At 41.1% G+C, this 17,764-nt stretch overlaps 1 protein-coding gene across 2 annotated transcripts in view; it reads right to left on the reverse strand.

Moving 5' to 3' along the window:
- AlaRS-m (alanine--tRNA ligase, mitochondrial) overlaps positions 1–17,764 on the reverse strand; it is a 94,472-nt gene that overhangs the window by 60,202 nt on the left and 16,506 nt on the right. For both annotated transcript variants that reach the window (XM_045736891.2, XM_069326567.1), the window contains 3 exons: positions 9,563–9,763; positions 560–733; positions 290–435 (listed from right to left, as the gene is read on the reverse strand). In XM_045736891.2, the coding sequence (XP_045592847.2) occupies positions 290–435; positions 560–733; positions 9,563–9,763 (521 nt within the window). The remainder of the gene's footprint in view (positions 1–289; positions 436–559; positions 734–9,562; positions 9,764–17,764) is intronic.

The following is a 17,764-nucleotide window of genomic DNA, read 5'->3' on the forward strand; positions in this document are numbered from 1 at the left end:
TCCCTGCACCTCTGTGAGCAAGCCAAGTTCTGGCTCGGGTCCCCAGTAGGCCAAACAGAACTCCTGCATCTGATGAGACCCATTAGAATTAAGTACTCTCAACAAGATAGCTTCAGGAAACCACCAAGGGGCTACCCCAGAAAAGGCAAAAAACTTGAACCTAATTTTGTTTTGATTACTCAGAAATTTGGGTTACTCAGCTCTTATTGTACCTGTACTGTACTTTTATCAGTAAGTTATACATAAAATAAAATTAACCTAGATGGCAGACAAAATGTAAGATATTTACCCTATAGATCTCCAAATCTCCTTCACTTCCTCATCAGCTTCAAGCCCTAGAGCATCTTCTCCTCCAAAGTACGTTACATAAAGATGATTTGAGGGCAGTTTATATACATTTGTCAATAACTCCCATGCCATGGAACAAGCCTCTTTCTGTGAAGGTGCAGTTATATTTTCATCAATACACCGGATCTTCTTCATTTATCATGTAATAAATACAGTCTATAATTCAGTTATAATGCAAAATTTATTAAAATATTTAATTGCAGTACTGTACCTTAAAATAGTCTCCAAAAGACCAACTTCCAAGCATTTCAAAAAATGTGTGATGATAAGTATCTCTGCCAACTTGAGCCAAGTCATTGTGTTTGCCACCAACACGTATGCACTTCTGACTGCTTGTGGCACGACGATGCTCCCTCTGAGTCTGGCCCAGAAATATGGGCTTGAACTGTGTTGTGGGAGAAATTGATATATTTTAGAAATGAAGTGTTCTTAATTAACTGAATACTGTGCTCACAGACTAATAAAATTCAATAACTCAAAATATTTGTTAACATTCTTACGTACAATACTATAAAGCTTTCAATTCCCTACATTTATCAGTCAATCATAAAAACCAAATATCCAGCCTACTATACCATATTATATTTGTACTGAAACAAATAAAATCTAGGGAGCTGAATAATATGAAATACTGAACAGCCACTCAGTTGTTACCTGAACCTCAGCCAAGGTCCATCTAGGGCACTGCAAAAATGTCGGGATCTTGTTGATTTTCACCCCACCATAACATAGAACTTTGTATATGTCATTGTGTATAGATTTTCTACATAAATGGAAAGGGAGGGGTGAGGGGAAGAATTCTTAGTTCACCACCACCACTGTCGCCATGTATTGATGACAAACATTCAGAAAAGCACAAGCAGTGTTTTGTGTTTGGAATAGAGGGCAGAACAGAGTAACAATGATTTCAAGTGTAGATAACAATACCAAGAAAAGACAATTAGATTATAACTTTAAAAATAAGTAAATGAAATTTGTCAGTCAGATATGGCAAAGGCAACTCATGCCCTAACAGTGTTTTCACCTAGATTAGTGTAATATAATGAAAGCACTGTGTAACCAAAAGTCTTACTGCTAGGAAAAAGAAAGGAGAAAGAGGGATGAGTATAAAATTAAATTAGGTTAAAAGTAGAAACAGAAAAATTTAATAGAAAAAAACCAGCGTTGAATATAATGCAACGCCATTTTCTGGGCGAGTCCCGGAGGCTTCCCGGAGCTATCCCAGGTTGATATGTTAATGTCAGACTTTGGCATCAGTCATGTGTATGGAGTTCTTAGGCCTACCGGGGACCACGGCCAGAACCGGGCCTCCTCAGAGAGGCAAGGGGAGCAATGCCCTATAGAAGCCCCCGTGTGGTTGGAAGCATTCTGTGTCTGCCATCGGCCGGAACAGGCACCCAGAAAGGTAAGCGCCTCAAAACAAACCCCTATTCTGGTTAAAATTGCTACCAAAAGTCGAACTAGTGGATAGAACTCCCCAACAGAAAACAAGCAAACTAGTGTGACGTCACACGCCACCGCGCCGCTGTCTGCACAGCTCCCCCCTCCCTGGGAGGGGGAAGGGGGAGCCCCAGACCCTCCACACCAGCTACCCACACCTCAGTTCTTGAGGCTGGATGTCAAAAACGCAAAAAAAAAAAAAAACGCCGACCGGAGGGAGGGAGGGAGGGATGCCGGGGAGCTTCCGGGACTCACCCAGAAAATGGCGTTTTATTACATTCAACGCTAGTTTTCTGGGGGAGAGCCCCGTCGGCTCCCCGGAGCTAACTACCCAGACGGAAAAAGAGGGACTTACCCGGGAGGCGGTCGTCGCTCACTCCTCAACTCGAAGCCGAGACAACTGGCTGCAACCGCCGACCCAAAGCAACACAGGCCCAACGGGGCCCAGGGACATTCACAAGGTAACGAGCAGCCAGGACCCTGTTCGACCGCCAAAATCCCCGCGCCCGAATATCAGACCAAGACATATTCCCAAAGACGGCAGCAAGAGCCGCGAACTTACGAACGTCATGGGCACGGGGATAGACCGCAGGCTGGCTAGACTTGATAATCCTGCGGACGACCTGGGAGACCCGAACCCGCGAACAGGGAAGAAGGGAAACCGGATCAATCCACAGCGCGTCCCCGGACACAGAAGCCGTGGCGCGCAAATAACGAAGAAGCGCCACAACCGGACACAAAACATGATGCACCCCCGGCCTGACCAACCAAGCATCAACCACCCATGGACCCCTCCGGAACGCAGCAGTCTCATTCTTCGCCAGAAAAGAAGGAGACGGCTGCAAGCGAACAAAGCAATCACCACAACCAAAAGAGTAGAAACCCCTGCACCGGAGGAGAGCATGAAGCTCCCCTACCCGACCCCCAGAGGCCAAAGCCAACAAGAAAAGTGCCTTGGAAAAACAATCCTGGATCGAAGGGGCCACAACGAAACGAGGAGATGAAAGGAAAGCGAGCACCCTGTCCAAAGACCAGGACGGCTCAGGCAGCACATGAGCAGGCCAGAGGTGAAACAATGCACAAGACAGCTTGCAAAACGGCGCAGACATAACATCGATACCGAAGGCAAGCTGAAGCGGCTCAGCCAGCGCCGCATGATACGAGGCGACAGTGTTAGGCATAAGATGACGGTCCTGAAACAATCACGAGAGGAAGGACAAGACCACCCGAACAGACAAGGAACTACAGTAACACGACGAAGACGCAGAAAGAAACAGAAACTTCATACTGCCATCGAGAAGAAGCCCTCAGGTGGGACACCAACAAGGAGGCCACCTGATCACCATAGAGATGATGATAGACGCGAGTCAAAAAACCCATATGCGAAGACTCGAGGAGAAGATCGAACCAGCCACGTGACGTACCGGCCCGATCTGCTGAAAGAGGCGGAGCCGCGGGTAAACCCTCGAGTTCGGACGCCGAGCAACTAGCGCCTGAAACCAAGGCTGGGCCAGCCACCAAGGGGCCAGAAGGACATCTCTCCCCTGGTAAGTCTCTAAGCGAGTCAGGACCTGGAGCAACAGCCGAACTGGGGGAAAGAGGTACAGAAACCCCCACCTCGACCAGTCTAGCCGAAAGGCGTCGACCCCGACGGCCTCGCGATCGGAGAAGGGCGCCGCACAAACGGGAAGACGCCACGACCACGTCGATGAGAAGAGGTCCACCTCGAGGTGTCCGAATGTCTGGCAAAGTCAATGCAAGGACTCGTCGTCGACTGTCCACTCCGTGGAGAGGGAAACGAAGCGAGACAAGGCAATGGCCAAGACGTTGGACACGCCCTGTACGTGAACCGCCAGGAAAGCCAGACCCCGAGAACTCAGCAGACGAGTCACCCGAAGCGACCAACCCCAAAGAGACAAGGACCGCATCGAACCCCTGCGGTTCAGGCAATGAACCACTGGAGAGCAGTCCGAATGGAGCCGAATCGTCGATCCACGGGCCACCCAAATCCTCCCCAGAGCAAACCACACTGCCGCGAACTCCTGCACCGTGCTGTGAGCTCGACGGAAGGACGGATCCCAACACCCCTGGCCGGCCTGGTGAGCACTGGTCACAAAACCCCAGCCGAGAGACGACGCATCCGTGTACACATCGAGCGAGGGCTCGGGTAGGTGCCAAGGCACTAAACCCCGAAAAACCCGAAGAGGAAGCCGGTGACGCAGCAACCGACGCAAGGCCCCCGGGGGTCGAACTCTGCGATCACGAGAGAGACGGAAGGGGGGACCCCGAAGGAACCAGAACAGCCGACGAAGCCAAACCTGACCCGGCGGGTAGACCACCATCGCAAAGTTCAGGCTCCCGCACAGCCCCTCGAGCAACCGCCGGGTGACCCAAGGGCCCTCCAGAAACAGACGAAGGCAGGACGGCAGCCGCAAGAGACTCCAGAGGGAGAGACAAGGAGGCGGTTCAAGAGTCCCAAATGAGACCCAGCCAAGTCCAAACCTGAGAGGGAACCAGGTGGGACTTCCTCCAGTTCACCAAGAGCCCGAAACCGGTGAGCTGGGAAAGAACCAAATCCCTGGCTAGCAAGCAAACTGACCGGCTGGGAGCCCAAACCAGCCAGTCGTCGAGGTAGGCCAACACCCGAACACCTAGGAGACGCAAACGAGCCACCACAACCCATGTAAGGCGCGTAACCATGCGAGGTACCAGGTTCAACCCGAACGGGAGACAACGAAAGCAGTAACTCAGATGCCCCACAACAAAACCAAGCCAGTCCCTGAACCGTGGATGAATCGGGACATGCCAATAAGCGTCCCGGAGGTCCAGGGACACCATCCAAGCGCCTGGCTCCAAGAGGAGCCGAACCTGAGACAGCGTAGTCATCCGAAAGGAGGGGCAATGAACCCAGGGGTTCAGACGGGACAAGTCCAGAATGAACCGCAGGTCCGCGCAGTTCCGTTTCGGAACCGGAAACAGACGGGAAACCCATCTGAGGGACGATGTCGTTTCGACGACGCCCAAGCGTACCCACTCCAAGACGACTCGACAGAGCGCAGGGGAAGAAACCTGCCCTGCCAGCCCCAATCCCCCCAAGGGGGGAGGGGCCACCCAACGCCACCGCAGGCCGCAAGACACGACCCGAAAGGCCCACGAATCGTGGGACCAGGTGCGGGCGAACAGTGCAAGCCGCCCCCCCATCGCCCCATCAATGGGGCAAACCGCGAAAGGGCCGGCGACCCTTACGAGACCCAGAATCCCACACAGAGCGAACACCGCGCCGACCAGACGAGGTAGGGTCCGCAGGAGGAGCCAAACCCGAACCTGACACCAGAGGCCTACCACGACGAGAGGAACCCAGAGCCCTGGCACGACCCTTCCGGGAAGACCCACCCCAGGAGCCCCGGAAAACCAACAAGTCCGACATCAGACGACAAGCCGCCGACGCAGCCTGAATAAACTGCGCCACGGCCGACTCCTCAAACAGAAGAGGACAAGAAGGTGAAGAACGCCTAAGAGAGAAGAATAATCAAAGAAGCTCAAAGAAGAAGAATAATACAGTGGTAAAAAGTGTCCATAAAGTAAATATGCAGTTGGTGCCTTTATATCATTGCTGAGTAATACATAATACAAACAAATAATAATGAGTAACTATGTTATTATGCTCTATTTTGTTATACATATATCATATACTGTAAATACATTGTCCAATGTTAATATACAGTATGTTATTTTCATCAATGACCCAAAAATATTTTTTTTAGAGGAATTTTTTTTCAAGATTTTAGTTTTTTCTCCTTTGTTTATTATCTGATTTTGTTGTAACCTTTACATCCTGGAGAATGCATATACTGTATTTACTTAAGTATGTGAAGAAAGAATGAAATTGGCCAACAAATAAGTCAGTTACAACTCGCAAAACTTGGGACTTAATTTTTTTTGTCTGATTTTTTCCCTGATTTCAAACTCTATTTTCTTTGTCTCTTTAGGTTGTTTTGATGATTAAGAGACCATATTAGAGCTTTTCACTTATATAGAGTATACCCTAAATATATCCCCTAAATCATTATAATTATTATAAAAATCCCTATATTTTGTTTTTTGGGGGGTTATTTTTTCTTGACTTCATTTCAACACATATTAACTTTCACATATTGGAGTACAAATGCCAAACAATGTTTATTAAAACATACAATTAAATTAACGAATGAAAACTACCTATATTCATTGTTGATAACTTCAACTTCAATTACTGTATCTCTGAAACTAGAGTTTCATCTTTGAGTGGCTTCTATAATTCCAGTTTTTGACCGATTCTCACTATTCTGACATATTGTGTGCTCAGCTGTCTGTTCTACAATCTCTTCAGAATTAATTTTTCATAAACTTTATATATTTGGAGTTATAATTTTTGTGGCATGGCTTGTGCTCACTAAACTTTGTACACACCTATCATGGAGAAAGGTGACTGTAGCTCTCATTGAAAAGGAGACAAAAACATGGCAAATTTCATTATTCTGCAAAAAGACAACTAAAGAGCCACCACTAATTTTTACAAGAGAGATTATGTGCATATATTCCATGTATATACTTAACACTTTCGCGCTCTCGGCGCGCAAAAAAAAACAATACCCCAGATGCTTTCGGCACTTCGCGCGCCTACGCGGTAAGACCGAAAAAGTGTACACTCTTTTGAATGTCCTGACAATAATTGAAGGCGCACGTATTTAAATTTGGTATCACTGTGTTTGCAATGAAATTGTCTATAAGAGCATACCTATAAAATGCCGCCCAAGCATAAGGAGTATCAACACCAAATAAAAAACTATGCAGATCACTCGCCGAGAGCGCCAAACAGCAACAAAATGTTTCCACTCTCTTAATGGTTGCGAAGCCTACAGTTGTCCTACATCGCTAATTTTGGTATCATTGGAATCGCAATAAAATTCTCTATACGGACATATGCATATGAATGTTTAATATAGGTAATTGCCCACCCATAAGAGTGTGTGAAGTGGAGAGTAGTTAGCCGCGAGCGCACTGGCGAAAACACAGGGGGGAAATCATGCTTGGAAAGTTTATACGTTTCCTGACCCTACTTTTCTATGTACGTATTTCTTTTTTATACCAATGTGTTCGCAATAGAATTTTCTATAAGATGAACTGTATAACATTTGTACAAAGCATATGTAAGAGAAGCGCCAAATATAGAACCACGTCGCTCAGTATGCGTTCGCGGCAGAAACGAACGCATTGTTTTCGTTCGTTTGATGTTTGTCATGTTTATACTTGTTGAAACATTTTATAATTTGTATGACAGTGATCGCAGTAAAATTCCCTACACAGACATATATATAACACATACAAATATTTCCCACGTGTTGGATATATCAACGGCTAAAGGGAACCCACTGCCACACGCTCGCCACACCCCCAAACATACTTTGTGTATTTTTTTTTTACTCATAGAAGTTTATGTGATATAATATTCATTCTGGTACCAAAAAATTCGCAAATAAATTCTCTACAAAACAAAAGTATCCCCATCCATTTCGGTTAAAAAATGGAATTTATAGAAATATTTTTTCGATGGACGAGAAAAGTAGGCTGTTATGCAGAATCGTAAGAAAAAACAGCGACGAGTTATCTCTAATCTAAAGCGCGAAAGTGTTAAGTGTAATTACCTAAGTCTAGTTACATGGTGAGAGTAACGCTCGTGGTGTTCCATCTTCCCAGTACTCTCTTGGCATGTAACACTTTGAAACTACTGATAGTTTTGGCCTCTACCACCTTCTCACCTAACTTGTTCCAACTGTCTACTACTGTTTGTGAAAGTGAATTTTCTTATATTTTTTCGGCAGCTTTGTTTAATTAGCTTAAATCTATGACCTCTTGTTCTTGAAGTTCCAGGTCTCGGGAATTCTTCCTCATCAATTTTTTTAATTCCCGTTACTATTTTGTACGTAGTGATCATATCACCTCTTTTTCTTCTATCTTCTAGTTTTGGCATATTTAATACCTCTAATTTCTCCTTGTAGTTCGTCTTTCAATTCAGGAAGCCATTTAGTCGCATGTCTTTGCACCTTTTCCAGTTTGTTGATGTGCTTCTTGAGATATGGGCACCATACAACCACTGCATATTCCAGCTGTGGTCTAACAAAGGCCTTGAACAATTTCTTTAGTATTTCATCATCTATGTATTCAAGAGCAATTCTGAAATTGGATAGGCTTCTCACACAATGTTGTTTATGTGGTCCTCAGGTGACAGTTTTCTATTTAGAATCTATTAGTTTTATTCATACAGTATTTAGAATTCATATATCGGTATGTATAAAAAGAGCAAAACACCAAGACCTAAGCCTGAGACAGAGTTTCAAAATGCTTAGCCCATGGCTTAACTCAAAATAAATCAGGCAAGTGTCAATTCATACTGTACTTATCAATGGAGTTGGTAATTATCAAAAGAAAGTACTAACCCATTATGGATATACTGTATTTCAATGTCTATGTCACATAATAGTCAGGAATCCCTTAAGATCATTCAGGATGACAATACAGGAGCAGAAAGACATAATGTGATTGGTATTAAAAGCAATTACATTCACAGCTGGTTTTATTGAGACGTGGCATATAGGGACAGTAGGATAAGTGCAATTCTGACAGTAAGATGCAGGTCTCTGTTCTATTAAATGCTCACAAATTAATCATGTGTGAATGATACATAGCATAGCCAATTATATTTTCACTTTGTGTGTCAGTGATAGGAGTGCAGTCATAAGGACTGTTCACATTTGATGGATATAGTACAGAGAAAATAACTCTGGGTCCCTTCATTCTTTGATCAATTAATGCCAGGAAAGATAATCCAGAAATGAAGATGCAACTGGAAACTATATTCAGACACATTCAAATACTGTAACTGGAAACTACACTGCAAAATGAACAATAGAGCAAGAGACACTCTGGTGAGACAAAGTCTCAAGGAAAATGCATGTAACCTAAATTGAACCACCAGGTGGAAGTGAGGGAAGACAACACGGGAAGACATCCTTGTTGTGTAACTGGTACTGCCACCTGGTGGATGTCAGGTGGTTGGTAGCTCAGTAACATGTAGTTACTGAAGAATAAATGCTGTTTTGGTGAACCCAATTATCATTAATGGGGCATAATGATCTGTGTCTACTGTTATGTATTACAGCAGTAGAAGGTATAGTTTGTCTAGTGGTAGATTTAGAATTCTCTCTACTGTCTTCCTTCACAAATTGCATGACAAAGACCATTTGCAAAGCAACTTGTTATGGTGAGGTGAAGGTGACAAAAGTCTGGCATTTGTGCAGTGTCTTGGGTTTACCCTGGCTGTTGACCTGAAGAGCGACTAAGGGAGCCTGCTCAAAAATACAGTACAGGGGATGATATTGACAGTTATGAAACTTTATAAAACAAGAATTCAAATTAAAAATTGAATAAAGAATTACAAAAACATAACCTACTTTGATAGGAACAATAACAAATACCCTAAGTGCAATATTCCTTTTTATTACAGTGCTAGAGAAACTTCCACAGCAAATCTCAATAAGGTACATTGCAGTACTGTACTGCAATGTACTTTACCTTGAGGTTACCTTGAGGTGTTTTCGGAGCTTTGCATCCTCGCGGCCCGGTCATCGACCAGGCCTTCCCATGTACATTATATCCTATTTACAGTATTACAGCAAAGTACAATACTGTACTTGAATGATTAAAGCATTTATAAGTTCAATGATGTTATACTAACTTGATTCATGCCAGCATTGACAAAAGCCAAGGTTGGGTCATTCCAAGGTACCACCGGACTTGAACGAACATGGTGATGATCACGGCCCTTAAAGTATTCAATAAACGTGTTTCTCACTCTGTGAGAAGACCAGTGTAGGCAGCAAGCACCCCGAAGGTCTAGAGGTACCACCAGCTTCAACAGGTTCATCCTCCGTATCATCTGTTGTGTCAAGTCAACTGTAATTGTGCATACTGTGTATATGTATATGTGTATATATATATATGTCGTATCTAGTAGCCAGAACTCACTTCTCAGCCTACTATGCAAGGCCCGATTTGCCTAATAAGCTAAGTTTTCATGAATTAATTGTTTTTCGACTATCTAACCTACCTAACCTAACCTAACTTTTTTGGCTACCTAACCCAACCTAACCTATAAAGATAGGTTAGGTTAGGTTAGGTAGGGTTGGTTAGGTTCGGTCATATATCTACGTTAATTTTAACGCCAATAAAAAAAAAATGACCTCATACATAATGAAATGGGTAGGTTTATCATTTCATAAGAAAAAAATTGGAGAAAATATATTAATTCATGAAAACTTGGCTTATTAGGCAAATCGGGCCTTGTATAGTAGGCTGAGAAGTGCGTTCTGGCTACTAGGTACGACATATATATATATATATATATATATATGTCGTACCTAGTAGCCAGAACTCACTTCTCAGCCTACTATGCAAGGCCCGATTTGCCTAATAAGCCAAGTTTTCATGAATTAATATATTTTCTATAATTTTTTTCTTATGAAATGATAAAGCTGCCCTTTTCACTATGTATGAGGTCAATTTTTTTTTATTGGAGTTAAAATTAACGTAGATATATGACCGAACCTAACCAACCCTACCTAACCTAACCTAACCTATCTTTATAGGTAAGGTTAGGTTAGGTAGCCAAAAAAAGATAGGTTAGGTAGGTTAGGTAGACGAAAAAACATTAATTCATGAAAACTTGGCTTATTAGGCAAATCGGGCCTTGAATAGTAGGCCAAAAAGTGAGTTCTGGCTACTAGGTACGACATATATATATATATATATATATATATATATATATATATATATATATATATATATATATATATATATATATACATATATATATTATATATATTATATATACTGTATATATATATATATATATGTCGTACCTAGTAGCCAGAACTCACTTTTTGGCCTACTATTCAAGGCCCGATTTGCCTAATAAGCCAAGTTTTCCTGAATTAATATATTTTTTCTAATTTTTTTCTTATGAAATGATAAAGCTACCCATTTCATTATGTATGAGGTCAATTTTTTTTTATTGGAGTTAAAATTAACGTAGATATATGACCGAACCTAACCAACCCTACCTAACCTAACCTATCTTTATAGGTTAGGTTTGGTTAGGTAGCCGAAAAAGTTAGGTTAGGTTAGGTAGGTAGGTTAGGTAGTCGAAAAACAATTAATTCATGAAAACTTGGCTTACTAGGCAAATTTGGCCTTGCATAGTAGGCTGAGAAGTGAGTTCTGGCTACTAGGTACGACATTATATATATATATATATATATATATATATATGTCGTACCTAGTAGCCAGAACTCACTTCTCAGCCTACTATGCAAGGCCAAATTTGCCTAGTAAGCCAAGTTTTCATGAATTAATTGTTTTTCGACTACCTAACCTACCTAACCTAACTTTTTCGGCTACCTAACCAAACCTAACCTATAAAGATAGGTTAGGTTAGGTAGGGTTGGTTAGGTTCGGTCATATATCTACGTTAATTTTAACTCCAATAAAAAAAAATTGACCTCATACATAATGAAATGGGTAGCTTTATCATTTCATAAGAAAAAAATTAGAAAAAATATATTAATTCAGGAAAACTTGGCTTATTAGGCAAATCGGGCCTTGAATAGTAGGCCAAAAAGTGAGTTCTGGCTACTAGGTACGACATATATATATATATATATACAGTATATATAATATATATAATATATATATATATATATATATATATATATATATATATATATATATATATATATATATATATATATATATATATATATGTCGTACCTAGTAGCCAGAACTCACTTTTTGGCCTACTATTCAAGGCCCGATTTGCCTAATAAGCCAAGTTTTCATGAATTAATTGTTTTTCGACTACCTAACCTACCTAACCTAACCTAACCTAACTTTTTCGGCTACCTACCCAAACCTAACCTATAAAGATAGGTTAGGTTAGGTTAGGTAGGGTTGGTTAGGTTCGGTCATATATCTACGTTAATTTTAACTCCAATAAAAAAAAATTGACCTCATACATAATGAAATGGGTAGCTTTATCATTTCATAAGAAAAAAATTAGAAAAAATATACTAATTCAGGAAAACTTGGCTTATTAGGCAAATCAGGCCTTGAATAGTAGGCCAAAAAGTGAGTTCTGGCTACTAGGTACGACATATATATATATATATATATATATATATATATATATATATGTCGTACCTAGTAGCCAGAACGCACTTCTCAGCCTACTATACAAGGCCCGATTTGCCTAATAAGCCAAGTTTTCATGAATTAATATATTTTCTCAAATTTTTTTCTTATGAAATGATAAACCTACCCATTTCATTATGTATGAGGTCATTTTTTTTTTATTGGCGTTAAAATTAACGTAGATATATGACCAAACCTAACCAACCCTACCTAACCTAACCTAACCTATCTCCATAGGTTAGGTTCAGTTAGGTAGCCAAAAAAGTTAGGTTAGGTTAGGTTAGGTAGGTTAGGTTGTCAAAAAAACATTAATTCATGAAAACTTGGCTTATTAGGCAAATCGGGCCTTGCATAGTAGGCTGAGACGTGCGTTCTGGCTACTAGGTACGACATATATATATATATGTCGTACCTAGTAGCCAGAACGCACTTCTCAGCCTACTATGCAAGGCCCGATTTGCCTAATAAGCCAAGTTTTCATGAATTAATTGTTTTTCGACTACCTAACCTACCTAACCTAACCTAACCTTACTTTTTCGGCTACCTAACCAAACCTAACCTATAAAGATAGGTTAGGTTAGGTTAGGTTGGGTTGGTTAGGTTTGGTCATATATCTACGTTAATTTTAACTCCAATAAAAAAAAATTGACCTCATACATAATGAAATGGGTAGCTTTATCATTTCATAAGAAAAAAATTAGAAAAAATTTATTAATTCAGGAAAACTTGTCTTATTAGGCAAATCGGGCCATGCATAGTAGGCCAAAAAGTGAGTTCTGGCTACTAGGTACGACATATATATATAAATATATATATATATATATGTCGTACCTAGTAGCCAGAACGCACTTCTCAGCCTACTATGCAAGGCCCGATATGGCTAATAAGCCAAATTTTCCTGAATTAATATATTTTCTCTAATTTTTTTCTTATAAAATGATAAAGCTACCCATTTCATTATGTATGAGGTCAATTTTTTTTTATTGGAGTTAAAATTAACGTAGATATATGACCGAACCTAACCAACCCTACCTAACCTAACCTAACCTATCTTTATAGGTAAGGTTAGGTTAGGTAGCCAAAAAAGCTAGGTTAGGTTAGGTTAGGTAGGTTAGGTAGACGAAAAAACATTAATTCATGAAAACTTGGCTTATTAGGCAAATCGGGCCTTGCATAGTAGGCTGAGAAGTGAGTTCTGGCTACTAGGTACGACATATATATATATATATATATATATATATATATATATATATATATTATATATATTATATATACTGTATATATATATATATATATGTCGTACCTAGTAGCCAGAACTCACTTTTTGGCCTACTATTCAAGGCCCGATTTGCCTAATAAGCCAAGTTTTCCTGAATTAATATATTTTTTCTAATTTTTTTCTTATGAAATGATAAAACTACCCATTTCATTATGTATGAGGTCAATTTTTTTTATTGGAGTTAAAATTAACGTAGATATATGATCGAACCTAACCAACCCTACCTAACCTAACCTAACCTATCTTTATAGGTTAGGTTAGGTTAGGTAGCCGAAAATGTTAGGTTAGGTTAGGTTAGGTAGGTTATGTTGTCGAAAAACAAATAATTAATGAAAACTTGGCTTATTAGGCAAATCGGGCCTTGCATAGTAGGCTGAGAAGTGCATTCTGGCTACTAGGTACGACATATATATATATATATATATGTCGTACCTAGTAGCCAGAACGCACTTCTCGGCCTACTATGCAAGGCCCGATTTGCCTAATAAGCCGAGTTTTCCTGAATTAATATATTTTCTCTAATTTTTTTCTTATGAAATGATAAAGCTACCCATTTCATCATGTATGAGGTCAATTTTTTTTTATTGGAGTTAAAATTAACATAGATATATGACCGAACCTAACCAACCCCACCTAACCTAACCTAACCTATCTTTATAGGTTAGGTTAGGTAGCCGAAAAAGTTAGGTTAGGTAGTCGAAAAACAATTAATTCAGGAAAACTTGGCTTATTAGGCAAATCAGGCCTTGCATAGTAGGCTGAGAAGTGCGTTCTGGCTACTAGGTACGACATATATATATATATATATATATATATATATATATATATATATATATATATATATATATATATATATATATATATATATATATATATACTGTACAGGTATACAGTACAATGTATTGTATATACTAAATATACACCTAGATATAATGCAAAATGTTATGTTGATCTAGATAGACTGTTGATCTTAAGAAAGGTTTTATGTTTAAACACTAAAACATGCACATTCAACTTCTATGGCACTTTATTGTTTAATTTTATAAGCTATTATAGTAAGTCCAAGAAATAGATGCAGTAATTAATATTTCAAGAAAACACTGATTACAGCTAAGCACAACAAATTAAGCACTGAATTAATCTCTTGTATGTATGTACTTTACCTAAATAAACATTTATTTATTTTATTATTATTTTAAATGAAAGGGCCTTTACTGGTGCTCCCCCCACCCCCACTCCACCCCAATTGCTCCTGAGCTTAACTCTGGTACCATAAAGCCTTAGCCCAACACACCAACCAAGCCTATGGAACCCATTCATCACCCACCAGGACTATAACTTAGCTCACTTTTCAAAGTGAGGGTAGCTGGGAATCGGAGATCAACCAGAAAGCATAGGTGCAACAAAACAAGTGATTGATTGAAAGAAATTAGGCACCTTAAGGAAAACAAAGCAAACAATCATTGGCATTAGGTAAATATCAGATGCCAACCTAAGGTCTCAGCCAGCCTGGCCTTTCACTCTGGAACCACCTGTGCAAAATTTCATAACCCTACACTTAAGAAGGGAACAGGATGAGGACACAAGAATCAGTGGGGTTCCACCAGAAAAGGACATTTCATTATATTTAAAAGCTTTATTTCTGGAAAGGTCCCCCTCTGGCTCCCTAAGCTTATTCACAACAGCATCTCAGTAGAGGAGGCTGGCATTTCTGAAAAAAAACATAAATCAGACTTGGTTGATTCATGTGAGAATGGCATAATAGGATGAATTAAGGCAAAGAATGTCAGCCATGTACGAAATGCCTAAGTGCACACAAGCACGGTGAGACTGTCCTTGTGCACTTAGGCATTTGGGCAAAAATGAATAAGAGGTTATCAGAAGGAGGACTGCCAGAAACTCTGATCCAGAACTTACCGGGAGCATACTTGGAGGGCTCAAGGAGTGCTACTCTCCAAGCCCACCATGGGGTCAGACTCATCTTGTGACAACTAGGTCCAACAGGCTGTTGCTTGGAGCAGCCCAGCAACCCGCATATCTACATACTGTACTACAGCCCAGTTGGTCAAACACTTCTTGCAAGAACCTATCTAATTGCTTTTGAAGAAGTCCACTTTTGTGTCAGCAATATTTCTAATGCTTGCTGGGGAATTATTGAACAGCCATGGACCTCTGATGTTCATATAGTGCTATCTGATAGTGCATATGGCATCTCTACTCCTCACTGGTTCTATTCTGCATTTCCTTCTTTATCTTTTGCTACAGTAAGTTGTTATTTTACTGTGCAAATTTGGGATCTGTCTTTCCAGTATCTTCCAATTACTGTATATAATATTTGATATCTCTCTTATCTCCGTTCCAGAGAGTACATTTAGAGAGCTTCGAGATGGTCCAAATAATTTTGGTGCTTTATTGTTACCTTGTGGTTACCTTGCGATGATTTCGGGGCTCAATGTCCCTGCAGCCCAGTCCACGACCAGGCCTCCTGGAGTTTAAGCATTCCATATACCGGTATGTTTTTCATCTTCCTTCTATTTCAAAACTATCTCCTGCTCTGAAAAGGGAAGCGAGTACTAAGCAGTAATCAAGACAGGACAGTAACAGTGATTTAAATAGTATTAACATCGCGATGTGGTCCCTGAATTTAGACATTCTCATAATCCATCCTATCATTTTCCTGGCTGATGCTATATTTACTTGGTTGTGTTCACTAAATATCAGGTTGTTAGACATCATAATTCCCAGATCTTTTGCATGTTGATTTCGTTCTATGAGTAAATCTAATTGTGTCTTGTGCCCTGTATTTTGTTAAGTTCTTCAGTTTCCATCATACCTAATTACCTTGGAACTTATCACTTTTAAAGACTAGGCTGAATCTAAAGCTTGTGCCAGCATAGCCTGTCAATATGCAAGACATGCCAAGTAAAATGCTGCTACCATCTCCCGAAGGAGAGGTGTGATCAACTTGGGCAAAGCTTCCAAAGCTGGCTCTGCAGACAAGGTGGCCACACCATGAACTGATGTTAACAAATCCAGGCCTGCATTGAGCTTGTTCACAAACGGCTCCACAATTGCCCAAACACACATGATGTCTGCCAAGTGGATATGAGTCTCTGTGGTCTTACACAGTAAGAGCTTCAGAAAGCCTGTGCTCTCTGTGCACACAGAGCTACCACTTGTCCAGGTCCTAGGGTAGCACCAAAGAAAACAAGCAAACCTCAAATAGTGCATAAAGGGCACCACCTAAGTACATCTGAAAGATCAAACTTGCTTTCCACCACTGAAACATTCAGACTCAATGGAACCCATGCCAAGCCCCAAGGAAAAGAGGGCTGTCAGCCAGCCAGGATGAAACAGGAACCTTCATATCAAAGATAATTGGCAGCCACAGAACCATACTCAAATGAGGTTGGGTCAATCAAGGAATGAGGTACAAATTCTGCAGGAGTTACCAAAAGAGATTCGCCAATGCAACAGAAGATGCAATACAGAACGGCAGAAACCTCAGGATATAGGATGGATCCATGGAATCAGATGACACTTGGAAATGAATCTTGGGGGGAGGGGGAGGAACCAAATACTTGAGCTCATACATTGAGGGGTAGGAAAAGTCCCCCATGGAACAATATGCCCTCATCAGACAGAATGAAAGTACCGGATGGGCAAAAGGGCACACATGGACCCTCCTTGGGTTCCCCTTTTCCTCTCCCACAGCCACAGAAGCCAGCAATGATGACCCTGGGGTCATCCCCCAAGAGTGTGGCTAACCACACCAGCAGGAGAAGGAAGAGGAAGGACAACCATGGCCTAGTGGAATATACCAGCCCCTGAAGATGTGGGGAAAAACGACACAGCAAAGCGGCAGCTGCCTGACACACACCTCGTGTCACGAGGCACATTCAGATACTGTGGAGACCAAACGCACACATGTTGCAAGCCTCATGGTCAAAGGTGTCACTGACCTAACAGGCAGTATGGCAGAGGCAGAAAAAACGACCATTGGCTTCTAGCAAGACTGACGTGCACCCCTCAGACTCACATGCAATGAGTGCAGATGCAATGGATTAAATTATAAGGAGCCACATTGCACCTGTTACATGTGACACTCCTGTGGTGTGCACCAAAAAAAAAATTGTTCTGAAAAAAATATTGAAAATGTAATAGTTCACTTCTCTTGTGACAGAACTTAATGTTTTGCATTCTTATTCTTTTCTCAAAGTTGCTAGTCATATGTTGACACTTAGTGGTTATGGGCAGGCTGGTATGGATGAGTGTGAGAAGAGGTAGAGTCCTGTATATGTTAAGTGCAGAAGCGGTGGCTGAGGTTTGAGTGAGGCTCTTGGCAGGTGTATGCGTGGATGCGGGTATAGACTTGTTGGGTGTGGGTGGGTTGGACTCAAGGTTGCTGTTACT

The sequence above is a fragment of the Procambarus clarkii genome, chromosome 18, assembly GCF_040958095.1.
Source record: "Procambarus clarkii isolate CNS0578487 chromosome 18, FALCON_Pclarkii_2.0, whole genome shotgun sequence".
In the NCBI taxonomy this organism is placed as follows: Eukaryota; Metazoa; Arthropoda; class Malacostraca; order Decapoda; family Cambaridae; genus Procambarus; species Procambarus clarkii.